At 39.0% G+C, this 27,079-nt stretch overlaps 1 protein-coding gene across 1 annotated transcript in view; it reads left to right on the forward strand.

Moving 5' to 3' along the window:
* Nucleotides 1-25,954, forward strand: part of nxph1 (neurexophilin 1) — a 59,402-nt gene extending 33,448 nt beyond the window's left edge. Inside the window, exon 2 of the mRNA XM_074686926.1 lies at nt 24,128-25,954. Coding sequence (XP_074543027.1) covers nt 24,128-24,883 — 756 coding nt within the window. The 3' untranslated portion in view covers nt 24,884-25,954. The remainder of the gene's footprint in view (nt 1-24,127) is intronic.
* The last annotated feature ends 1,125 nt before the right edge of the window (nt 25,955-27,079 follow it).

Raw genomic sequence — 27,079 nt, forward strand, 5'->3', positions numbered from 1 at the left:
TGTGGGTGCTGATAACAGTCAGACACTCTGCATTTGTAATCATGAATTATTCCAGTCTGCTCCCCAAAGCCACATTTAGCTTTTAATTGTCCCAGCCTTGAGCCCACGTCGTTTCAGACTGGGTCTCTGACTCTGTCGAAGGTTGGCTCCACTTATTCCTGCCTAACAAGATGATACTGGCCTGATGTATTCATTAGCTGGATGGAAATGGTTCTGACAGGGTCATATGTTTGTATCCTACACTTCCCAGCCTGAGACGTTACGATCAGGTCTTCAGTATCCCATGCACGCTCTTTTAGTTTTGGCATTGGGTCTTGATGAACTACAGAAGAGGACAAGTTTGTTTTTGAGTCATTTCAGTCTCAACTTTTTTGAGACAGTTTTGTATTAAAAACAACTGACTGAGTCATCAGTTTGACTTTTATTCCTCAACAGCTTTGTTTTTAATTGCAATTTTTGGAAAACTGGAGAAACTTGTTTATGTTGTCGCTAAGTTTTGGAATGGATCACCTCTTAATGAAAAGGTTGCAGATCTGATCCACAGTTTCAGTCTACATACGGAACAATGTCGGGGTGAGACACTGAGCCTGAATTGTTCTTGGGGGCATGGGGATTGGTTTATGAATGCACGTGAGTTATCTAACACTAAGTCCTTTTATCAGGACTTTTCCTGACATAGAAAAATCTTGATGCTGTTTTTGATTGTAACCTGATTAACAGTCTTTAAAACATAATAATGATAATAAAAAAGATGTGTCACATAGAAAAAAAAAGATTAAAAGGATTGGAGAATTTGGAACATTTGTGTACCTCGGCAAACATTGCTAGACAACTAAAAAAATAATTTTCATGATGCTTTAGTAAAGGTCAACCCCTTTGCTGCACCAGAAATGGTGAACCCAAGCTTTTCTCTAAGAAAATTGATTGAAATGGTTGTTTCTGGTCTTGTCTTGGGCGGCATATTAAGGTGGTGATTCTATTCCTTCCTCCACAGTGACGTTCCACAGTTTGACCCAGCTTAGCTGGAGCCTTTCTGTGTGGGTTGCTCTTCCTGTAGGTTCTCTGGCGTTCTCTCACAGTTCAAAGATGTGCTTATTAGTTTAAAACCTCAGCGAGGAAACTTCATGCATCAATTTTGGCACCCCCTGTGCACAAAGTGATCTCTCTTACATCTTTTCTGACTTTGTCCTGTGCATCTGCCTGCAAGCAGTGCTTTCAGACAAAAAATCTCATTCTGATGTTTTTTCAACAGTCTATCACTTACTGTCAGTGTTTTTTTCTGTGGAAATAGCTTTCAAAAGGCTATTTTTTATGGCATGTAGTCAGTCCCACACTTTAAAATTGTCATTATCATTGCTGATGGTTATTTTCCAGGTCACTATAACGCAACATGTCAGATTCTAGTCTTTCATAACCAGGTGAAAACTCTTCACAGAGACTTGAAATGGCAATCATAATTCGTCTGCTGGTGTGTAAGTGCACATGGATAGTTGTCTCTGTATATCAGCTCTGAGATAGACCGGCAATCCGTCCAGGGTAGCTGAGAAAGAAAAACTGTAGAGGTAATGGATGGATCTCGGTCACATCTTGCAGACAGGTGGTGAATAGCATGGACTCACTTCAAAATCTACATCACGGTGCTTTTTTTTCATTTTATTTATTGCCATTCAAACATAGAAAAAAAATGGTTTACTTTTGCCCATATCATTGATGTGTGACCGACTCAATACAATGAACTCAGGTCCTCCAAAGATAAAACAGGATGCCTGTAGTTTGTGTCCATTAGAGAAATGGTGCTACTGATCCTTGCTAACGGGTCATCAAACTGGGCACTGGTCAGCCTTGAGAAGCTCAAAGCAGCAGGAAAGCTAATCCAGGCACAGTTCGTGTTGGAGGAGAGGAAATGAACCAAGCTGTGTGGGCTCTGGGACGATAAAGACTCAACACAACCTGGTTTGCTTGTTTCAAATGCTTGGGATGAAACACAGACCTTGCAGTCGAATTTTAATGAGTGCTGTGTGACTTAAAATACTCTTGATCTGAACATGGTTGAAAGGAGAAATAGGATAAGGCTTCATAAAGACAACATTCAATAAACAATTCACTTTAAGACAGACTTTGATTCAAAGTCAGGGTGAGTGAAGGTGCTTAAAGCTTTGGGGCTGGGTTCTCCCCCTCCTCTTCCTCTTCAAAGCCACCTCTGACCTGGAAATCAATGATAAACAGAATCCAACTCAAAAGCATTTCTGAAATGTAATTACCGTCAGCCAATACAAAGAACTGTGGTGACCCTGTTACTACTTCCTTTTGTCTCTGCTGAGTAATTCACGCCTGCAGCTCTTATACCTTATTGATCACAGCTTGTCATGTGTGTGAGATGAGGTCCTCTGGTGTCAGCTGAAGCAAAAATGCTGCTTTATTGGATTATCGGTTTAATTTGATTTCAGGTAGTGCCTCTGCATAGCAATGAGCTCTGACTGCACTCCTGTGGCTGCCTCTCTTTACCTGACTGCTGTTACTCCTCTTCCTCATTCTGACCTCAGGTCAGCTCCTGCACACTCTCAATTCAGCTCCCAACATGGCTGCTCTGAGAGGAGAATAAACTTCATTATGTGTGTAGGGAAATCAAATAAAGCAGCAGACCAGTCTCAATCATAGTGCTGAATATATATATTTTGCATGTCTCTGGGTGTGGGAAGTCTGGGCTTTGAATGTGGAGGAGGTTATTCAAGTTTATCAACCCTCAAGGAGTGGTCTAAATCTTCCCCTGGTGGCTCCCACACTGCACACACTCTGCAGCCTCTATGGATGGTGCTAAAGCAATTGAAGACCTTTTCATTCAAACCACACTTTATATTTTGTTATTTCTCTTGAAGGACTGAAGCATGTTGATGGATTTGATTTAAAGTTGTTTTTTTTCCGTATTTTTAACCATTCATGAAGCATTTTGTGACTTTGTTTTGGAAAACATGTTAAACCAATAAAAGACAGCTGCGCCATGTGACTCCTCGACTCCCGCTGTCATTTTATTCCAATGGGCTGTGTGTTGGCTGCGAGCTTTACCCAATAAAAGCCATGAACTATGCATCGACATTTGTTGGCGATGTACGTCTCATAAATATTGATTCTGAAAGAGAAAAGAGGAAGAGGCGTGTGCTGAACTGTAAATTAAATTCACTTCATGTAGATAAAATAACCACTAAAATGTCAATGTGATAAGCTGTTTGCCACATTATGCTGGTTTTGGGGTTTAAGCTTTTAGAAAACAGCTAATTTTAGATTAAAACATGGTGCTTCTTATATCCCCACTCCAACACAACTTTTTAAGGAAACGCGACTTCCATCACATAGCTCCCATATGTCACACCTCTGCTTTGAATTTATTTTATTTTACCGTATAAAGGGATACTTTCAGGTGTTTCAAAGATTTTGGGTTGGTCTTGTCAGAAAAATAGGAAAATAATTTTCATTTAAATTTTGGGTTTAAAGTTAGGGTCTGCAGGAATTTTTGTAACTTGTTAGCAAACACAACATTCAAACTGGACCCTCCTCCTTGGATCAGTGCCAGCAGCAGCACACACCCACTGCCTCCAACCAAAGCTACATGAACACACTCTCTAGCTAAGCAACCACCTGGAGCATTGTGTTTCTACGTGTGAGAAATATGAGTGCCGTGCACCTGACTTGGTATGTTAGCACAAGCTAATCACAGGTATTTGACAAAAACTTGGTAAGCAGAAAGCCAACTCAGGTCACTCTTTGTCCTGTGCTACTTCCCAAGTGCCCAAAAGCAAGTGAAAGTCGAGCCAAACCACACTTTTATTTAGTAAAAAGCTTTACCCATTTGTCGTTTCATTTTACTTTGGTCGTGCTTTTCTTTCTCCGTGCTACATCCACTATGATATGGCTGCTCTGATTAGTTTCTTCTACTCATGATCATCAAGAATGGAAAGTCATTGGCGCACTGGGCATGCTGTGATTAACCAATGAAACCATGCTCACTGTCTGCCCAGGAACATCCCAACACAACCAAAACATCAACAAACAGGCAGGGGAAGGGGTTAAGGCAGACACAGAGTAGGGTTCATGCAGACTCTACCTTTAATGTACACATCGATTCTACAACAGCGGTAAGATGCAGACACTGCAATATGCCACACTATATATATATATATATATATATATATATATATATATATATATATATATATATATATATATATATATATATATATATATATATATATATAGTTAATTCAAGACTTAATGTAAAGACTTATTTTTAAGAACAGCAGAGCATCAGCTGGAACTTTGATGGCGAGTTCAGCCACAAAATTACTGACCCTGAGTAGAGAATGAATGAAATCACTGTGTGACAATAAACCCATTAAAATAAACAGGTCAGGCTTCAATACAAGTATTATTCATCATAATATATATTTTTTTCTTCTGTATTTTTGTATTTCAACAGAAATATTGTTGGTAAAAGGTTGTGAATATATGTCTTGACTGAGAACTACTTGTACTCAAAGTAGGTGAGCCTGAAGATATAAGAGATCTGTTTACATGAATGAGAATTAAGGCCTCTACATTGCTCAGATGGACTGAAGTCAGTGTTATTCTTGAAATAATCACTCTAAGAGCTTGTCAGAATATGATCATCTCTCATGTTGTTTTCATGTGTGGGTGAAATCTGGTGATATAATAAGCTAGTGAGCCTCAAGTGAAGCCTCTGTGGGGCTTACAATGAAACTGAGACTCACCACAAACAGATGAATGAGGACTAATTTCCATTGCATTGCAGAAGTAAATGCTGCATTGGCAAAAATCCTGGCAGCTCTAACAGCTGGCTGCACAGGAAGCGCTCATCCCCTGAGGTAAGTTATCATTTGATGATAACTGCTGACAAGTGCCAAATCAGGGGTTTTGCCACCAAGGTTTTAAGTTTTCTCTGGGGTAACACACTCTTTGTTTTTGTGCCTCTAACTATTAACACAAACTAAACTGTTACACCTGGAGACAGTCTCAAAAACAAACAAGCTGAAACACACTAAAAGAGACAAAACCGCTGAAGTATTTCGAGGCTGACTCTGCACTCTGAGGTTAACAATGAAATTAAAACAGGATCTCATGACAGCCAGAGTGTAACAACAGTGTGTAGTAAAAGTTAATATCTCTCCTTACAAGTCAAATGCTAATGAGTTGCTCTCTATTACATCCCCTGAGTGCCCTGAAGGATTATAGTCAACATCGCTCTAATCAAAACACTAATTACATGAAATAAAACAGCCATGGCAGACGGCAACAAAATTAGCAGCAACTGTAATTTCTCTTTAATTCAGCTAATGATGATGTGCGTATTTATCTAATTTTCACGATATTTAATGACTCACTGTTTGTTATTCTTCGAGACTGAAGAAGCTGCAGGAACGTTATGAATAATGAAGCAAACAACTGCAAAAAATTGTACGCACACTGTACTTTCAGCTGGGTATTTGCAGTGTGAATAATTCAATGCGATTTGTTTAAGTAATAATCCTTCATAATGCATCCTTTACTGAGAGGAGAAATAGACGGAAGGTGCAGAAGAGGTTGCTTAAAAGCATTTGAGGCGATGGTGGGAATGGTGACTGCAGCGGCGTGTGCTGGGGGAGTTATTGCTCCACTTACTTTACAAACTGAAAATCTCATTAAGTGTGACACTGAAGATTAGTTGAGAGGGACCAAAGTGGAGAGAGAATGAACTCACAAAGGGGCTGCGAGGAGGCTTTGGCTTTGTTTGCCATCATTAATTCAGCATTGAAACAGCTCAGGGGGAAGCTGGGAGCCGCTGATCAGAAGAGCTGCAGATATGACAGGCGAACAGGTGCCCCTTCTCCTCTCCAAACACTCTTCCTGTTTAGCTCCCCTCCTCAGGTCTTAATTGAGGTGAGTTGTGTATTTGGGCCATCTGCGTGCTGACAAAATAAAACCGGCTTTGATTTATGGCACCTCGAGACGAATTAGCGTCTGAGTTTTAGCTGCAAGAATCCCAACTCTGCATATAAATCCGAAACAACGAGAGAGGGAAGGATTTCCATGTTTTACTAGAATCACAGATCAGATGTGAACACTGAAGTGTGGTTTTAGAGTTGAAAATCAATCTCATCACATTGTTATTCCCTCTGTATTACATATTGAGAAAGACATCAAGCAGGATGTTAACATTTACAGCTCATACTTAAATGCACAAGAAATAAGGCATTGTAATTTGAAACAACCAACATTTCTATGAGCCAATTTGTACCAATCTGCTGTTGTTTCAGAGCATCAGAGTATTCAAAGCGTGGTGTTGGATTTAAAGTGGGATTAATTGTTTGCAGCACAAGACACAGCAGGCAAAGCTACACGGCAGACAGGGTTGCATGTACCACCAACTTAAGTATTGTATGTATTTTAGCATCTCAGTACATGTGTCATCTAATTGTTTTACTGCTTAACTGTAATGTCAGAAGCTTATTGGCATGATGTCTTTCCCCATATGATAGTCCCAAAGAGTGGGGTTTGAAATCAGCTGTTTTGATAAGAGGTTATTCTAGTTAACAAGGCACATTATTTTAAAGGGTAGGGAATCTTCAAGGATGGAGAGAAGAGGGTTTCACTGGCTTTTTGGTGCTTGCAGATTGTTCCTTGTGCTGCTTTTCATACTTAGAAAAGTACAAAGACTTTAAACAGTGCTCCCGTTTTTATTTTCCTCCAGCAGAGATAATTTCATGTACTCAATAATGCCGTGCAGCGATGTTTCATTTCCATCACCTCTCAATTGTTATTTTAAACCAGCTTTAGATTGTATAGGCTGGATTGTCTTTATTCAAAATGCTTTGGCACATTGCCTTTCTGTTGCTGTTTTTTCGATTTTCACCTGTTCAGAGTTTCTTTTCTTTTCTTTTTCAGCTGTTATTCTCTTCAGAGGCAGTTTGCAAAAAGAGTCAGCATTGTAGCAAACTGCTTTTCAATCATCACGTTTATTGGGACAATATTTCTCGACTTATAGTGTTTACATGGAGCTTGACTTAATCAGGTTTTGCGTTCATCAATCAACAAACTTGGATTGAAACACCTATGCGACATGCTCTCTGAAGATGTTACTCAGCAGTCTATTTTAGGTTCATGCAACTTGTGGACCTTTTTGGTTCAGTTCATGTAGCGTATCTCCCACAACAAAGTGTGGCAGTGTGTTTCGTTCTTTCAGTGTTTCTACTCAAAACTGACTCCTTACCATCGTCCAGTTTGACTTTGAAAGTCTCAATCTTCTGTAAGTGGATAAGAACTGTACCTCACAATGCATGCACAGAAAGAAGACCACTGGAAGACAATCGGAGCCAGGATAAAAAATATTATAGTAATATGATTTCAAGATTTATTTCCTGATACAACAACTTTGATTGATTGATTGATCAACAGATTGATTAAATGATTGCAGGCTGACAGTGAAAACCTCTTTTGCCAGAAAGTCGAGCAACTTTTTAATGTCAGCACCCTTCGGCATAGTCCTCTTTGGACCCACAGAAACAGGAAGCACTGGCTGTTCAAAGCGCTGTCAGCTGTTCTCACTGCCTGCTTCACTTTCAGCTGTTAATGGTTACAGCTAGTGACTAGTTGGCAACTAGTAGCTGCTCGATCGTAACCTTTGATCGTCTGATAACGCCTCGCCTGGAGCAAGGCTTGAGACAGTTCTTAATCCTAATTCAGATGTCAAAGAATGCCCCAAAAAAGGGGTTAAAAAGCCAAACACTGACACCAAAACACAGGAATTTCAAACAGACCGACCAGAACTCTAACCTTGAAGTGGTATGGGTTTAATCCTCACTTTTACTGTGGCTGTTAACATTGGATACTTTTTATTTTGATCGGCATGTGAACAGGTTTTAACTGCTCTCCTTCAGCTAAATAAACTTTCACTCAGTTTGGGCCTGTTAAATGTCACCTAACTGTTCATTGAAGCATTTTTATATACATTAAGCTTTTTAACTGTTAATAATTTGACTGTTATATTCTTCTTAAACACAGCTGCTGATTGGCCAGAGGAAGTGAAAACAAGATCCATGACAACAGATGCTTTTACATTAGGCACAATGTTTTTTGTAGAAACATTTAAAGAACTGAATACAACACTTTGACAGCAGGAAGGTTTGCAACACAGACTTGATCAAACACACCACTACGATCTGCGGGGGGAGAGTTTTTTGGTGTTTCTGAGGAGGGCAGCAGCAGTCAGACTTGTGTCACCAAGTAGCGACAACATAGAGCTCTTCCTCTGCTTGCACTCCATCAGAGTCAGGCTTGGTTGATATTGAGCTGTTGCTTGAATAATAGCAGCAAACTTCTCTGCTGAATAGACCGTGGAAATCCATCCTCAGGGCAGGGAGTTGATCAAAGAAGAGTCTATTTTTGCTTGGACAGGAAGTGGAGTGGGACATAAGACAGAATTACATCTCTTTTTCAAGTTACTCAGCCGTTTGGTTTAACCTTGTGGATTTATGTTAACACTGGACCACATGAAGATATTCTCCACATGAAAAAATACCTGTAGTCATATTAAAGATATTATTATTTTTTCTTTTTTTAATGTAACCATAACCAATTTTTTGGCTAGTTCAGATGTTACTTCCTACTAGGCGAGATTGATCTTGTGTTTCTGAAGTGCAGCTAAACATTGACACACCATAAGATACAAACTTAAAGAGTTGGTGTTATCTTTTTTTCATATTTATTTTAAACAGATATGGGCCTGGTGGTCTAGGTTGTGCCCCATTGCTGTTTGTGAGGTTCGTTCTTGAGCCGGTGATCCATGTTCGAGTCCAGCCTGTGGCCTGTTTCCCGCGTTATTCTCATTCATCATTCTTCACTCTCACCCTTTTTCTGACTTTACCCACTGTGCTATCATCTCCAATTAAAGGCATAAAGCCCCCACCCCCACAGTATATATATATATATATATATATATATATATATATATATATATATATATATATATATATATATATATATATATATATATATATATATATATATATATACATAAGATTTTATTTTATTTTATTTTATTTTATTTTTTCATTTTATTGCTTTGCTTATCCGAAAGGGTTAAAAAAAAGTAAGATATGTAAGTGTTTCAGCAGAAAAAAACAAACAAACAATTAATGAGACAGCTCTATAACAACATAGTAATACCTTGTTTGGAGGGGTGTTGGATGAAGGTTATTAAACTTTTCTAGTCCTACCTCTTTGTTGTTGTACTTTATGATTTGATATGTTAGATCATGTGTAGGAAAACAAAACAAAACAAAACAAAACGATTAATAATAACCCAACTTAAAAAGTGAAACGAAACAGGTGTTAAGTAACATTGCTGAATGTTCATACTGAACATGCAGATTTTCAAACCTCTACCTAACCCCTACATCATGTAAACTGCTCAAGCTGTTCTAAAATTAGAACATGCTCTTCATAGGACTTACTGAAACTATGAGGTCATTGTATAAGGATCACCCAAAATGACATGTTAGAGAGGCAGGACTCAAATACCAAAGTCTGCTCATAGCAACATCCTTGACAGGCCTTAAGAGGGCTGGCCAATTAAAAGGAAGGTTTGTGGATCTGGGAGTCTACAGGATGACTTGCACTTGTGTTTTTCTGACCTAAGTATGATAAAAAAAAATGTTGCCACTAACTATTATAGCAGTAATTTGAAACAGCCTTGTAAACATAAAGTCACTCGTCGTTCCTTTATCTTTGGATCAACATGAGACACAGGTAGAAAAAATGGAGGAACTATATTTGGTTCAAGGTTTCCACCATCACTTGGAGTGAAACATAAACTTCATTACAGTGAAATAAACTGAGGGATAACAGATGGGACTACACTGACAGCACTTCCTCTTATTGGGGATTTGTGTCACAAAACCTGCACAACAGCTAATGAGCCCAGCATCATAATACCTAAAAATTAACAACCTGAATGTTGAGTGTGCCTCATCACAAGTGTAGAAAGATAATCAAAATACAACTGAATGAGTTATTATGTCATCTGTGTGTTTGTTCATCTCTATTAATAACACTGAATGTATTTCTACCTCATTTCCTTATTTAATACACGGCATTGAAATGTTTCCAGTGTCTTTTTTTTTTTTAGAGCTGAACTGAAGCACCTGAATAAAAACTGTGCCAGTGTTTGAATATAAATGACTGGCTCAAATAAATCAAGGGAGAAAAATAACAGCCAGAGAATACAAGACTGCGACACTCTCACACATACACACACACACACACACACACACACACACACACACACACACACACACACACACACACACAAAACACGCACACACACACACACACACACAAAACATGCACACACACGAGTCAGCTCTAATGATGTGTCTACAGTCTGCTTACATGACCATTAGGCAGCTCGAGTACATGGGCAAACCGTGATATTCCAGCAGCACTTAGCAGCCGTGTGGCGCCAAGCACCAATAGTTTAGCTCACATTGTGTTTCTGTGGGTGTTGATGGCTGTTAGCGGTCGTGTTTCATGGCTTATTCTCTCTGAGGAACACTTTATGAGATGTGGACACACAGCCTCTGAATGTGCTGCTCAATGTAGCTGAGCAGAAAAGCTATCAGAGGAGGGTTTGTAATCTGTGTTAACCACGAATGTGTTCCCCCCTGTGCAGCATTTATTTAGGCAGCACACCCTAAAGTCTTTTTATCTTCTATTTTTAGTCCTTTGTTTCAGCTTCTAGGCTGAGCAACTCATCTTTAGTATAAAACACAATACAAAACTAGATTATAACATCCGTCCCTCAGCATGTAAAAACATATGACTGTGTTCACGCAGTCACCAAGACCAGATCGTTTTTGGACAGATTAAGCAGCACATGGAACTGGACCTTTTAAAGTCATACTTGGGCCACATTCACATTAAATTCAGGCCTCATTGGTTGCAGCATACCCTCAGTCCTAAGGATGTCCACCAAGATGCCACTCTTGAGTGACAGTTAATCTAACATGTTTCATGGTAACAGAGTTTCAGGTCTATAAACACGGAGCAGTGTTTGATGTCTTCACTGTTTGCCCTGGAGGATTTGTTCATGACCACAAACAGCTCACACAAGGCTCTGGTTACTATACCACATTTATAAGGTACAAATGCAGTTAAATAAACTTCAAGGAGGATTGCAGTGGAGGACGTACCTTAAAGAGGGGGTACTGTGCTTTTTTAACAGTCTTTATTCTGTCCCTCTGGTACCTTTTTGTAGCTTTACTTGATGCACAGCTTTATAAAAAAATCCCTATTTTTTCTCACTTTGGGCTTTTAGAAAACGTATTTTTTAGCCTTTGTCTGAAACTGTCTGTTTTAGCTACTGTCTCTTTGTAGACCCCCATGCTGCAAACCCCCTTCCTTCTGGTTGGCCAGCCCTCTGGAGCCCTGTTATGGGTATACCTTGGTGTTTGAGGCCACTCATCCAATGTGTCATGTCTCAGTCAGGAGATTCTTATCCAGTGCCCTCATCATTTTAACAAGTCTTGTTAATATCTAAACCTATAATTTTTTTTTTTTTTTGAAAAACTAAGCATTTTGATCAGTGTACAGAAAGAGTCATGGAATTCTACAACATATGAAAATGTATTGATTCAAAAATTTGCAAACATTTAGGTTGGGCGGCTCACTCCATTTTGTATCCATGTTTGGAAGGCGCAATACATTCTTTTTGAATTGCTTTTTTTTTTTTTTTTTTTTTTTGAGTGCAGCTGAGTGATGATAAAATTGTGTCTTCACCAAGCATTCCAGTTTAATCCAGCATTTTTTTGCGTTTCAACTGTCAAAAGTTGACAAAAGATACCAAAACAACAGATTTGTACCAACCAAGTCTTTGTGTACCTACAAAACCTGAAAAAGTGGAGGGAGACACATTGTAATGTATGAGGGAAAGAGAGTTTTGGGTTAAATCCTTTCTAACAAAATGATTTTTTTTAATAAAAAATGATTTACCCCAATCAAGAGTTTGTTTTAAGTTCATTTTTTTTATCTATGGCTGTTCAGAAATGTCTTAGGGTTTTATAAAACATCTAAAGATGAAATGCGTTGTGATTTGGAAGTATATAACTAAAGACTGATCTATTTACTAATGTTTTAACAGTGTTGGGGTTGGTTGTATCAGTAAAGATCATGTTAAAAAAAAGGAGCTGTTTTTAAATACAGATACCAGCTGAGCAGTGGGAGAAGCTAATGTTTAGATACATGGGAGACAGAGATTGCACAAAAAAATAAAACAAAACAAACAAAAAAAACTTCCTGAAACCTGAAGTTATTAGATAATTAATATAACTTAACAACAGCCAGTGTGATAAATGATAACTCATTTATAAGGCTGAAATAAAGCAGAATTACTCGTATCACCAAATAACATCCTGGACATATGTTTTAATATTCAGTGTAGCAGCATTACGTCAGTTAATTCCTCATAATATCTGTGAGACGGACTGGACGAGACGATACTGGCTCTAAATTGGGAAAAGCTCTCTGTTAGAGGAGCTGCTGGATCTTTTATAAACCACACTTTATTGTTGTCTTTGGCTTTTCTCACTCTTTTGACAACAGTGTTTCACTTTGGGAGTTACACAATATTCGTTCACTGTGTGATACCTCAGAAGCACAAGCAGAGTTCACTGTGTAAAATGAACATCCTTACAGGCCTTTATAGTGTGCTCAGTTATCAGCGCACAGCCTGTGAGGGCTCAGTTTTCTCTCTTTCTCTGCAGGACTGAAGGTTAATTGTCCGCATGTTCAGGGTCAATCCTCCTCAGTCTTCCTCCTGTATTGTAAAGCTAACAGCCTCAAAATTTCCCTCCTTTTTCTCTTTTTCCCTTTCTGTTTTTCATCCTCTGGAGACTCTTTCATTCTTCACATTGTGCTCAGGCCTTCATTCTTCTCCCAGCATTTTATCCTGGCCCTGCTCTGCAGCTCCCTTGGTGTGAGGACGATGATTGGAAACGTTGAAAAGAGCGGGAAAATCTGGAGCTCATCTCATCTCACATCTTTTGTCTGCGCTCTAATTTGACAGTGCAAAAACAAATGAGAAAAGACGTTCCATGGAAACCAAACCCTGTGGTGTGCCTTAGTCTGACTCTGTTTTTTGATTGTCCTCAATCTGGAGTAACAATAAACAGCTACAGTTGTTCTTTCCTGTTGATATTAAGAGCTAGTGTGTTGGGAATGAGTTAATACAATCTGCCCTCTCAGGCCATTTCCCTCTCCAATCATCGAGTTGCAAATTACCTCAGAGTCACAGTCCAACATGGCTCGCAAAGCAAGTGTTGTGATTTGATTTATTGTCCCATGCTTCAGCTGTTGGCTGTGAGAAAGCCACATCAATAACACCTGTGTGTTCAGCAAAAAGCGACAACTTAATTACAAGAACAAATGAAAGAACTTCCCCGATCTCTGCTAAAGAGAGCACACTTCAGGGCACCACAGGGTGCAGATCTGGGGAGATGTGATTTCATTATCAGGGCTTCCCCTTGTTGCACAGGCTGTGTAGTGTAATTTTAGTTTCGGAGAGATCATGTCTTGATTCGTGAAAACTGCTGGATGTTCCAAACAACTGCTAGCTAAGACAACAACCAAGACACTGTTTTAGTGCTGAAAACTGCTGCATCTTCCAGCACAAGCTCCCCACTATTGGCATTTTGGACCTTCTTTGACAAGAAAATATTAAAAATTTGTTTAAAGAGGGGGTGGTGTGCTTTCATTAATTTAAAAATAGACACAAAGAAACCAAAACTACATGTGTGGAGACTTTTTTCAAACCTCTACATACATATTTATGCCTTGCAGAATTCCCTAAATGTATGAATGAATGAATGAATATAAACTGCTCAAAGCAGTCTGTTCTAAAAATAGTACAGGAGCTTCACAGGATCTTCAGGTAACATGATGAAATGATTAAACTACTTGTGGATCTCCTGGTAGTGGAACACCTCAAGGTTTGTCCATAGGCCTCTAGAGGAGCTGGCCAGTCAGAGTGAAGGGGGTTTCTGGAGTGGGGAGTCTTAAAGAGACAGTAGCTTAAACAAAGTGTTTTGGACAGAGACTGAAACAAGAGTTTTCTAAAAGAGCAGTGAGAGAAAAACTTGGATTCTTGTTGAGGTGTAACTCAAGTAAAGCTACTCATGGAGCACCAGATGGACAGTATGAAGCCTTAAAAAAACCTATACTCTCTCTTTAATCCATTCCATTGGCTAAACCATAACATTACTTCCCCTTAAAAGTTTTACATTAAGGCTTTTGAGCTCTATGAAAATGCAGCCTCAAACAAATTAATGTGAATCTGATTTCAGCTCACATAATTCAGGCACATGTATCCTGTTATTCAGAGTAAATTGAACCTGTCCCCAGTATGACACTGTATCTATTATTTCTAATTCTATAGCTTTGGTGGCTTGAAAAAATACTAGGGATGTCAAACCTCTACAAAACCCTCAGGATCCCTTCAGAGAGGTTTAAATGAAGGAGGGTAATGCAGGTGAGTGTAAGGCATTGTGAAGCACTCTGTTCTGCTGTCAGGTTAAAAACGCATTATATGCTTAGGTCATTAACATTTTAAATTTCACACACCTCAGCTAAAACTATGGCACTGCAATCTTGCAAGTAGCTAGTGGAGCTTCAGACTGGAGGTTTTATTCACAGTTCACTCCAGCGAGGAGCTATGTGAAACATATTTGCTTATAAAGCACTTCACTTCATCCAGAGTTCAGTCGGGCTGAGCTTTGACCCCCAAACTCTCTGAGCTTAATTAAGAGGAATCCTCCCATTCATCGTACCGTCACAGTGTTGGTGTGGGGTTAGAAAGAAATGAGCTTACAAGGCTGCTGCTCATCCTTCTCTCGAGCCACGTGGGACAATGCTAGCATGACACATCAAAATTTCCATCAGAACTGCTGCTGTTAAAGAGCATTGTGGGTAATGTAGGGTCAAACTACAGTTCAGCTGCAGTTTCAACCTTATTTAAACCCTCCAACAGGACTAAGACTCAGGACTACAGTGTAAGCTGTGTAGAGTACTCTGACATGAGGTGGGATTTGTTTTTCACGCTCAGTGATGGAGACATCCCTCCAGTGTCAGTTTTTCACTTATTATTGTCAAGTTGGAAAAATAAATGTATAACTACTCTCCTTAAACTTACTGAGCAAACTAGAATTAAAGTATCCCACATCTTAAAGCAGCCGTTTCTAATTCTGACACCTTTATGTGTGACAAATGGGTACTACAATCCAAATTCTTCTTTTCTTAATGCAATTTAAAGTCATTTGAGACTTTGTATGAGTCCCATAGAAAGACTGATGTGCATCTTTACTGCTTGTTATCCTCGGAGCTAGTCTTCTTGCAAGTGATAGCAGTTAGCTTGTGTTAAAGAGACATGCTAATTGTAGATTTATTGGCCATGAGTCAAATAATGTTTCCATTGTCATCATAGAGGGTATGCAACGCAACGTCGCAATAAGTGGAAGTTACTGCGTTTCCGACCACTGAGTGGCAGAAATAAGGAGATAAGCGTCAGCATTGACTTAAACAATGTCTACACTGAAGAACAATATCAAAAAATGGGGAAGAGCTGTTGTGTGATTGATGGTATTGATGGCTTTGAAAAGTACTCAGGTTTTTTTTTTTTTTAGGCAACCAAAAGAGCCAAAGCAAAGAGCCAAAGAAAAGAGGAGCAGATGGATCACTCTAATTTGCTGAAACAACTGAAACTGGAATATTTGTAAAGCAAAATGAACTAAAAAAAAAGAGGAAATTCTTTAAAATCTTGAAGGTTTCTCAATTGAAAATTACTGAAACAGTTTTGGCACAACTGTCAAGTCAACATCTGTAAAATGTGTCAAACTGCTCCTTATTATGAGAAAAAACATACCTATAACAGTACACATGCAGTAGTAAGTAATTTGGGCTTTTCAAAAACATTCTGTAGTATCCCCATCACAAGACCTATTTGCATGGGTTTAGCTTCACCTGGGGACCACTGATCATTTGCATAAATGTGGAGAATGTCTGTGTTTTCAATCCCAATGTGAATTGACCATGTCAGTAATTTGTAAAGTAAAAATTCTGGGGAAATCACCAACCATATTTGGAGGGCCTCTGATAATCCTAATCTGGTCTGGATTGAAATCTTTGTAATTCTAGGTAGTAAAATTCTTCAAGATTGTGTCTACAGCTGATTTTGATCATTTTCTGATCAAAAGTAATTCAGACAACACCCAACATTCTTTATGAGGGTTTTTAATCATTGGTAAATACACTTCACTCAGAATAAATGTCAGGATTCCCAATATCTGATCTCATGGCAATGATAGTGGGCCTCTTGTTTTTTTTTTTTTTTTGGTAGCATGAACTGATCAATGCCAAGTCCAACTGCCCCCTAGTTTCATGTCATTTTCCACATTTTTCTCAGTCTCACTCTGTTTACTGTTACTCACCATAATGCTGAGGCTATTTTTTTGCAACTTAGTCTGAGTGGGGGGTGCCCCAGAGGGGGAGTAAAGTAAACGCATACCCTCTATACGATGCCCAGCACAACTAGCAGCTGTGCTACATTAAAGGGTAGAAAGATGTTTGTGTAGATTCAGTTAGATGGTGGACCTCAATCAATTTGCTTGTTCTTTTCAATCACTACAACATCTGTTAGTTTGCCCTGTTTGCTCACTTCCCAAGTTCTGGGACCATGACTGTGTTTAAGACTGGCAGGAATAAAGCTGAGGTGAAAGGCCAAATAATAAGACACCAGCCGAAGTAGAGAGATGAACAAGTGAAACTTTGTATAAAACCATAAAACGACTGTTGTTGGTTTTGGTAAAGGCAGGGAATCCACTTACAGAGCCTGACACGTTGTTTAACAACACTCACTGAGATAAGGTGTTCAAAGCTTTTTCTATGGCTCTGTAAACTAGCTTACAGCTTTCATGGAGTTTCATGTCTTGGAAAGCGGATGTGAGCAGTGACAAACAGGAATAGTGTCACTTTCTGTGTTTAGATGTGCAGATTTCCTTTCTGCAACCTTCCATCTGATTCAGATTCCTCGTATTTCCGTCCTACCTTACTGTGAACTTAGAAATAAAGTGATCTGATGGAGACCTGCATGTATGGTCTTTCAAGTTTTTAAGTTAAAAGAAAACAATCTATTTGGCAGGAAGAGAGTTGTTCTGTTGGTCTGATGTGCTGAAAATAGCACAACACTTTTCTCCATCTGTTCCTGTTATTAACAAACACCGCTGTCACTGTCTCATTGTACATAATGTTACAAACTAGACAAATGAAAAAAAAAAAAAGAAAGAAAAACTTCACCATGCACCAGAAATTTTTATTTTCACCTCTCTCTTATCTGTGACTTTGGTTGTCTATGTTTGTTTTAATGTTGAGGCTTTTAAAACAAACATTGTTCAGTTTTAATCAACCCTTTTGTTATAAGTGGTCCGTGTTAACACTGATGATTTTTTTTTATCTTTAATACTAACTTCTTTGTACCACATTTTAATGTCTGTGTGAAAAGAACTTACTAGTACTGAGGCAGGGTAAGCAAAAAGATTGTGACACTAGGCCCAAGGCTGTGACACTATAATGCTAATAAAGCAGATTAACAAAATTTCTCCATGGTTACCTTACAGATTATTTGACATAGCTATAAATGAATACATGACCTTGTCACTCTGCGTCCTGATAAAAGTTGTCTTGAACAAATTGGATGTGTACTCATTCAAATGACTTGGAAACTTTGGAAAGGGCCATGTCTTTGCCACAGTGGGAGATATTGCTAATGGAAAACATGGTCTTCATCCCAAAACATGACTGAAATTATCTCGAGGGGGTGCCAGAAACAGCACATCATGAAACTCTTATAATTAATAAACTCACTCTGATTTTATTTACATACTTAACATAAACATAAGAAACAATAAGAGAAACATATTTACTAAAAATCATTACTATGAAATTATTACTATGAAAATTATTTTCCTATTTTTTAACCTAAATGGTCCCATATAAAGCAAAATTTTGATTCCAGCAAAGAATAAATAAGGAGCTTTCAGTTTGGGCCACGCCAAAGCAGCTGGTGAATCGGGATTGATGTGCAGTTATGTGGCTCAGATTACAGTCCAAATGTGACACTTCTAGCTACAACAACAATTAGCCAAATGCTAATCTTAAAAGTTATGGCTGTAGTCCACAAACTCTTATTATTGCTCTTTGCTATTGCTATTTCCCACCAAACACTTTTTATCTTTTAACTCGAGCACCGTTGTGTCTTTCACACTAACACAGAAGCCAGTTTAATGATTTACTATGAAACGCATGAACTGCGGAGACTGTTTTTTCAAGAAGGAAACTTTGGCTGAAACTTTTTAGAGCTCTGAAGAAAAGCATTTCACCACAGCCTGTGCAGAGGCTTTAGTAAAGGATTCACGTTTGCACCGGATGGTTCAGGCAGAGACAGCGCTGCTCGCCTTGCCCAGCAGTCTTCGCTGCCTGAGGGCGACCAACTGGCTGTCTGGCCGTTGGTCAGGTATCTGCGAGGCTCGTGCTGGCCACGGCGCCGGCCATGTTTACCAGATGCACCGCTCCCTCAGGTGAGTGCACTACAGCTGGCAGCTCCAGGATCCAGCAGACCCTCTGGCCTTCTGCCCAAACATGCTGGATGATGCCTGAGCCTGAGAACTGCTCAGATAAACATGTCTGTATGCACGGTGCCGAGCCCAACCACCGGACAAGACAAACAATGAGTACAGATAAACAGCAAAGACTGTGGTCAGAGGCACTACTGCAATTAGATAGGATGACAGCCCTCGGGTACTGTCAGCATAAACATGTTATAGGAAGACTCAGAGAGACAGAGTGATGTATAATTCCAAACACAACTTTAACTTATTATTTCCTATTTATCTTTACATTGGAAATTTAATCTACAAAAAATGTAAACTTGATGAAATTCAGACCTCTACTGTTGAAGAAATTTGAAATGCTGAATGTGTGATGGTTTCCTGTCTGTGATGGTTCCTTAGTTATCCAGATCATGGTAATTTCAAGGTTAATCCAAAAGGCAACAAGACTTGGAACAATCTCATTCTATTAATGAGGCAACAGTATAAAAAGTTACTCCCATGTTGTGCCACATTAATCAACTGGTTTTGCCAGAGGACTATTGTACTCCTGCCACTTGGTTTCCTGACCAATGTTTCTGTTACACCAACTGACCACATTTTTCACCCAAGTACTGATTTAGGGTTCAGGAGGGTTTTTGATCTGGTAGAAGAGGCTACTTGATGGACTAATTCTGATTTTCTTAAATGGTCAAAGGGGAAGAAAATGTCAGCAGTGTGATGGTCTTACACAGCCTCTGAGAAAGATCAGCAACATTCATGCCACTCATGGCTGAATGGTTGTTCTAAAGTCATTGATCAGTGTATCTCTTGCAAAAATATAATAGCACCCCTCCCAACACCTGAAGCATCAAAATGCAAATGCAATATTGTTATTATCCTGTGCTTTGGGTGAAAATGAGGATGTTTACTTGAGTTTTTTTTTTTCAGTCCTCACACTTTTAATTAAGCACATGGTTTAAAAGCCAAACAGTCCACTGCAGGTTGAGATATAATTAAATGGAAGGTTCTTATATTTGTTGGCTTTGTGCTGTCATTTCCACAGCTGACTACGTGTGTGAGAACTGAATTTATATGAGGATTAGAAATGGGGAAAAAAGATGAATCCCCTGAAAGCATCTTAAAGCAGCTTTGTCTCTTGTTTTTATGTTCGGTTTTTTAATAAATTCTACTGAATGCACTGTTAGAGAAGAGGACTTTTCCACATCCCCTTTATAGGCGGCCACATTATCATAAATCCATTCCAATGTAATCCTCACCCTCTGCTAACCTGGGGTATTCTTCAGCAGGAGAAGGCCACCTCACCTGTTTGAATAGAAGATGATTGCTGAGTGTGTCTGCCTTGCATAGCCAAGAGCTCTCTGAGTTTAACCCTCCAGGCTAAAGATAGATCCTCCTGAGACCCTCTTCAGCTCCTCTGAGTGGGCTGTTAGCCTCACTGAGCATCTGTTTGTTTCTTTCCACATGTCTCATGGAGAGCAGGCTCCCCAGGGAGTGACTGGTTTATTATTTAACAGCCTGTATTTAGTCCCCAATTATGACACATTTCCTTTGAATGTCACAGTTTTCCCGTGAACTCAACATTCATGGATTTGTAGCTGTAAAAACAGCATTCACTGTCAAGTTGTGGGATTTGAACCTGCAAATGTCAACACCGTGCAAGTGTTTGGTTAAATGCCTTTCAGCTAGAGTCACCTGCCATGTACACAAAAAAATGGAAGCCAAAATAAAGGCCTTTAATACTTTTAATAAGGAAGAAGAAAAGAATCTGCCAATAAAATTAGAAAAAAATGCATTGGGGTAATATCCTTATTTCAGTTGTTTATCATTCTATTGTTAGTTTTTTTTTTTCTTTGTTATGTTTTCATTTTCTCTCCACCCACCCTTATATTTGGCCTCTAAGATCTTAAAGTGTGTCATCTTTCTGGACCTGCTGAGCGAATTAGACAAAAAATTAGTCTGGTAACACACAAATAGGCTAACACCAGAGTTTTAAAACCCCTGTACTTGTTAAAAGTGATGTTACTTGTGCTTGTCCATTTAAATCATGGGCTAATGTTTAGAGTTATATCTACGCCCCTCCCTCTGATCCCTTTTAGCTTACGCTTCTCAAACTGTCATACAAAAATGTATCAAACCAAAATGCTCTGTTTGGTCAGGAACAGCCTCGTCAGAAGTATTTATTATTGGCCTACAGTAATTTATAATTGCTGGTTTTGCTCTCTTCTTTGAGCTCCCTGCCTTTCCTATGTGTAAGCCAAAGCTCGAGGTAGGGAGAGCACATTCTCCCTCACATTCACGTGCATACAGGAAAAGCCAAGGCAAGGAGAGCAGCAGCAAAGACCACCAGGTGTACAGAACAGAGAGGGCATCAGTGACGGTACACATAATACTAAGAAAATCAGACAGAAGGAAATATAGAACTGGGAAGTAAACTGGTTTATTGGGGAAGCAGCAAGAGGTTTTCATTTTTCTGTTTGCCAGTAGCATGTGTAGATGTACGCTTTGCCTGAACTAACTCCAACCTCAACAGGAGTTATTATGGTCAGATCTATCACACACTGCATTCTGTGTCCAGTCACTTTAGCCATTGGTCGTATATTTCTAACACCAACCTGTTCATTTTGGTTTCAGTTGGTTTTGTGGGACTGGTTAGCAGGTTCTCTTCTGTCAGGGTTCATACAGCCAGATGAACAAAAGATACACTGCGGATACTGAAATTTGTAGAATCAGGCCACAAGTCTGAGTGGTTAAAGTGCTTTTTGTGTGATCTGTCCATCACCTTCAGCTGTGAACCATGAGTGGACTGAATCTGCTCTATGCCTGAAGGTGGGGACAGCTGTTCTGGTGTCCGACGTTGCCTTGGTTATGTACATTTGCCTAAAATTAAACCAAATGAAATACAGTGCAATAGTTTCATGGGTGACCAAGAAGCAAAGATGGAAAATGGAACAGGCCTTTTACTCTGAGCCACAGACGTGTTTGCAGTTTCTATGATTATTTGTTTATCGACGGGTGAACATAAATGCCTGAATCAAACTCATTAGCAATCCATTCCATTATTGTAAGGGTGATATCCTTTAAAAACTGAGCTGTGATGAAATATAAAAATCCCCAAACAATCTCATGATGAATTAAGTGGTACCATTTATTCTCCACATTCTTTGGCCGGTGATATTTTCTCAGGTTTTACGAAGGACAGGCTTGAAGAGAAGAGACGAGGGTCGTACACAGTTCAGAGAAGATTCTAGTCAAAAGTAGAAATGGTTCAACTCAATCACATTTTTTTTTAAACCTTTAATCTAAAACCCACAGTCCCCTCAGAGTCAGGTATTTATTTCCACTCTCCCACCCAGCTGGTGACATACTTACACCACAAGTATATTCTCCTTATAACAGCGTGTGTAAAGCTTTCTGCGTGTCCCCATGGGGCTGAGGGACTCTCTGTGGTGCAACTCAATTCCAAGGCCCGACTGATTGGTTGCGAAACCTTATTTTCCAAGTATTGATCCTGGGAGCAACACGTAAAATGCAAAAACCTCAACAAGACAGATCTGCTGTCACGTCTTACAGTAGAAATCAGGCAATCAGCGGCTCATACCTCCACCAGGGGCCTGTATGGCTCTAATTCCACTCATTGCTGCTAAATAGTGAAAGCCCTTGGGTTCATCAATCATCAATTCAAGGAGCACTCTTTACTTAATAGTCCAGTCTTTACCCACTGAACGGCCACTGCATTTATCTGTGAGAGCCAGTGGATACTGTCTGTGTTTGACAGAAGGAGGAGATGGGAGTCATATGTTTTACTTTGATTGCTCTATTATCTTTCTTGCTTGGCTTGCTGCCCTAAAATTCCCATTTTGGTGCCTTCTGCTATCATGGTTTTAAATTGAAGATAACAGTAAAGATCCTCTGTCTCTACCCTCAATGGTATTTACTCGACTGGTCAATTTTGTGGATTGTAGCTTGCTTGAATGTGAAAGTCAATATTTCCTGAATGATATAAATAAGTCATATCTTTTGGTGCATCAGTTCACCCAGTACAGAGGAAAGTTCTTGAATAGGCAGAGTTTATAAAGCATTTAACTGGCTCTAGTCCAACGACCTCCATGGAACCATTTAGAGTTCTTGAATGGTATTTACTAGGCTGTCAAATTGGTTTTTAAAGAAGGGGTGGGAGCCCAAAAGATGGCTGTTTCTATATTTGAAATGGTAACTGCAGTACACTTCCCACTGATGAAGAAACAGGCAAAGAGGCGCAGTCTGTCTAAAGTCTTAGTCTCTGAGAAAAATCTTTTGATTTGGCTGTTTGTCAGTGCTTATGATAACTTGATAACTTTTAGACCCTACAAAGACTGGACTCCCACAGTTTGTGATACTGATCTGATGGATGACAAACTTGATTTTCTCAGTCTTTACAATGAGGCAGGGATGGGTACCTTTCATATGTGACACAGTACTGATGTCTGCTACCTGACAATCAGTATTGGTACTCAACGGTACCAATTTTCAGTACTTTTGTGCGTTTTTATTTGGTAATAAATATTAGTTTGTTTAATATTAAAATCTCATTTTTATTAAATTTAACATACTTATTTCCTAATATATAACCTTGCTGTGTTCACATCCAGCATGGAAAATTGCTTACTCTTTCACCCCTTCACAGTCACAATGTTGCGGCGTTTAGGTAATGAAACATGGTACTGTTTGGTACCACAGACAGAATTTGGTCAATACCTACAAAAGTACGTAATTTGGTACCCATTTCTACAATGAAGTGTCCAATAATTTAAAGTTTAGTGGCCTTAGTGTTCTGTATGCAGCAAACATCTAACTACAGAGCAGTTCATATCAGTCATAAAAAGTGGGGAAGACTGCAAATCCAAAAATGGATAACAAATTCAAGGATCGTAACTTTGGCGTATGCAAAGATGTTTCTACTTTTTCACTTCATACATCAACCCAACTCAATAAGATTTTTTTTTAAACTGTTTTTAACTTTGTTCAAAACTGTGTAAAAAAAACAACAACAAAAAACTGACTTTTACAGATTACCCTACAGAGTCATGTCTGTATTAAAATCAGTGCTGCTGGAGGGACTGAAGATCCTATGTATCCAGTACTTTTTTGGTCATTGTCCCATTTTTTTACAGACCTTTCTCCAGATTTTTTGATGATAGCACTTATTATAGATGATGGAATCTACAAATTCTTCTTATTTTAATTGGAGAAACATTTATTTTCTGAAACTGTTAAACTACTTGTTAACACAATTTCTCGCTGAGTGATTAACCTCTTACTGTCTTTACTGCTGGGAGTGAAACAAATTATAATAAATAGCAAAATTAAGAACACAAATGCAAAAAGCACAACCAACTAACTTTAATAAATCACACACTTGCTGACAGATGTTTTTCTCTCTTCCTCAGGTAACAAGTGCTCATGCCTCAAAATCGGACATTGTGAAGTCGGGAAGTCCCAAATCCACACTAAAGCATATATGGACAGAAAGCAGTAAGGATATGTCCATCAGTAGGCTGTTGTCACAGACTCTACAAGGCAAAGAGAACAGCACTGCCTTGGACCTTCGCTATGACACTCCAGAGCCCTACTCTGAGCAGGACCTGTGGGACTGGCTGAGGAACTCCACGGACTTGCAGGATTCACGGCCGCGCGCTAAACGGCGGCCAATGGTCAAGACAGGGAAGTTCAAGAAGATGTTTGGCTGGGGAGACTTCCACTCAAACATCAAGACAGTCAAACTCAACCTGCTGATCACCGGAAAGATTGTGGATCACGGCAATGGCACCTTTAGTGTCTACTTCCGCCACAACTCCACAGGTCAAGGCAATGTGTCTGTCAGCTTGGTCCCTCCAACTAAGATAGTTGAGTTTGATGTGGCGGCGCAGCAGTCAGTCATTGATGCCAAGGACTCAAAGTCCTTCAACTGCCGCATTGAGTATGAAAAGGTGGAGAAGGGGGCCAAGAACACGCTCTGCAACTTTGACCCATCCAAGACCTGCTACCAGGAGCAGACCCAAAGCCACGTCTCCTGGCTCTGCTCCAAACCTTTCAAGGTCATCTGCATCTTCATCTCCTTCTACAGCACCGACTACAAACTGGTGCAGAAAGTGTGCCCGGACTACAACTACCACAGTGACACTCCCTACTTCCCCTCTGGCTGATGTTCCTGTACACTTGCCTACAGGAAGGTGGACGAGTAGAGCACAGACTGGGGCTTCTCTCCACACCAGACAAATGTGTTTGTTAGCCGTACTATTCCTAAACATGTCCATACCACAGTGTTGAAATTTTTTCCAAATTAATGTTCTGATTTTTTCCGAGATGGTGTTTAATTTTTCTGTTGAGGTGGTTTACAGGGCTTTGCTCTTTGTGATGATTATCAGTTAGAAAATTGTTTCCTACCTCTGTTTTGTCCCTGTTGAACCATGCCTAGATAGCAGGGGCTTATTAGTACCTCTGGGACTGTTATTTCTGTCCAGCTCTGCCCCTTTTTGTTGTTTGTTCCATGTTGAGTTCAAACTTCTTTCCAACTAGATGTTAATTTTCCTCCTGAAGCGACAATGCATTATCTCTGGACAACAACACATGGACTGTTTACCCCTGCTGTGCTATCAACGCTCTGCAGTTTACCCTGCATAACTGGAAACAGAATTAACTCCTCATTAAAAAATAAAATAAAAAAGAACAAAATCCTCAGATATTTCTACCAAACCTGCAAGGCAGCTGAAGAGGACAGAAATGTAATGCTCTTAGGAATCAAAGGTGGTCGTACCTGGGAGCTGAAACTGAGCTGGTATCTCCTCAGATCGTCAACCTTCAGTGATCCTGCTAGTCCAGCTAGTTGTTGAGTTTGTTAGGTAATTGGTTTGTTCTCAGCTGACTGAATGTCTGATCACCTGACTACTGATCTTTGGGTGGTTCGTTGGGGGAAGGGGCTTGCTCATTGTCACTTAATATATCAAATGTAATGTACTGAATTCTATATCTTAGAGCCTAATTTGTATGAATGGTTTGTATTGTAAATAGTTTACCCCAATTGCGCTGCTTCTATACATGCCCCCCATGAGCTGTGTGTTTCCCTCTTGTTCACTCCATTTATGCTCGTTCTTGGTTCCTCTAACAAAGAAAATGATGTTGCTGCCCTAGATGTGAATTTCATGAAACAGCAATCCTGTACAGAAGCTGTAAAACTGACTAAATATATTAAAGTATTCCTTGGAAGTTTCTTTATTGGGGTGGTGGGGGTGGGGGTGGGGATTGGAGATGTACAAATGAATAAAGAATACAGTAAATTTTAACAGTTGAATGTTGGTTTGTGTGGGTTTTTTCAGTGATTCTTACTCTGACAGTGTTGATTGATATTCTGTTATGTTAACAGCCTGTTCTTGTTTGAAAATTTAGCAGCTTAGTTGGTGAATGAGAGCTCCAGACTACCACACTGTAGATATTATTTTTGTATCTTAAAAAAAAAACAATGAAAAAATACAAAATAACATTTATTTATTTATTTATTTATTTATTTATTTATTTGTTTGTTTGTTTGTTTCTTTTTGACTACTGTGCATGAGTGAAGTACACACTACTTTTGCACCCTGTCCAAATAAGAAACAGGGCACCATCAAATTTTTAAAACAAATTTGCAAAGAGTGTGTTGCAGTTTAAAGAGTGACTTTGTGCTCTGTTGCTGCTTAAACCATCAAAAATCAGCCATGGTAGAGCCCGGGATGTAACAACAACCCAAAATGTAATAACAAATAAATTAACAAAAAACAAAAAAAGAAACAAAACCGTAATAAAGCCTTAAATTTAATAACCTGTCAGTAATGTAACAAAAGTGCTGAGCCTAAAATGATTAAAAAAAAAGGAATAAAAAGAAATTAAAAGTAATAAAACCAAAAATGTGATAATCAACATTTTGGATTTTGTTACCATTTATTTTTTTAAATTATAGGCTCAACACTTTTGTTATATTTTGGGTTTTATTACATTTTTAGGTTTTATTACATTTTGGGTGGTTATTATATTTAAGGCCCTTACAACAAGCAAGAAAATCTTTTTTAAGCAAAACCCACATACAATATTCAATATTGCTATATAATTTTAATTATGGTATTTTTTATTGAGTATATAGGAATGAGAACTTGTTGGTTTGTCACGGTCAATTATTAGCCGACAAAAAGGTGGTGTGTGCACTCACCCAGCATGTGCAGAAGAAAATTACAAAATCATTGAACACAGCTCTTTAATGCCTGAGAGAAAAAAACATGGTAGGGTGTTTTTTTTTTTTTAAATAAAGAGCCTTATCAGAAAAGTTTCACATCAATTATTCGTCAAATTGTCATAATATTTTTACTTTT

This window comes from Halichoeres trimaculatus, unplaced genomic scaffold (genome assembly GCF_033239565.1).
Source record: "Halichoeres trimaculatus isolate MK-OKI-2021-1 unplaced genomic scaffold, fHalTri1.1 fHalTri1_scaffold_14, whole genome shotgun sequence".
NCBI classification, from domain to species: domain Eukaryota; kingdom Metazoa; phylum Chordata; class Actinopteri; order Labriformes; family Labridae; genus Halichoeres; species Halichoeres trimaculatus.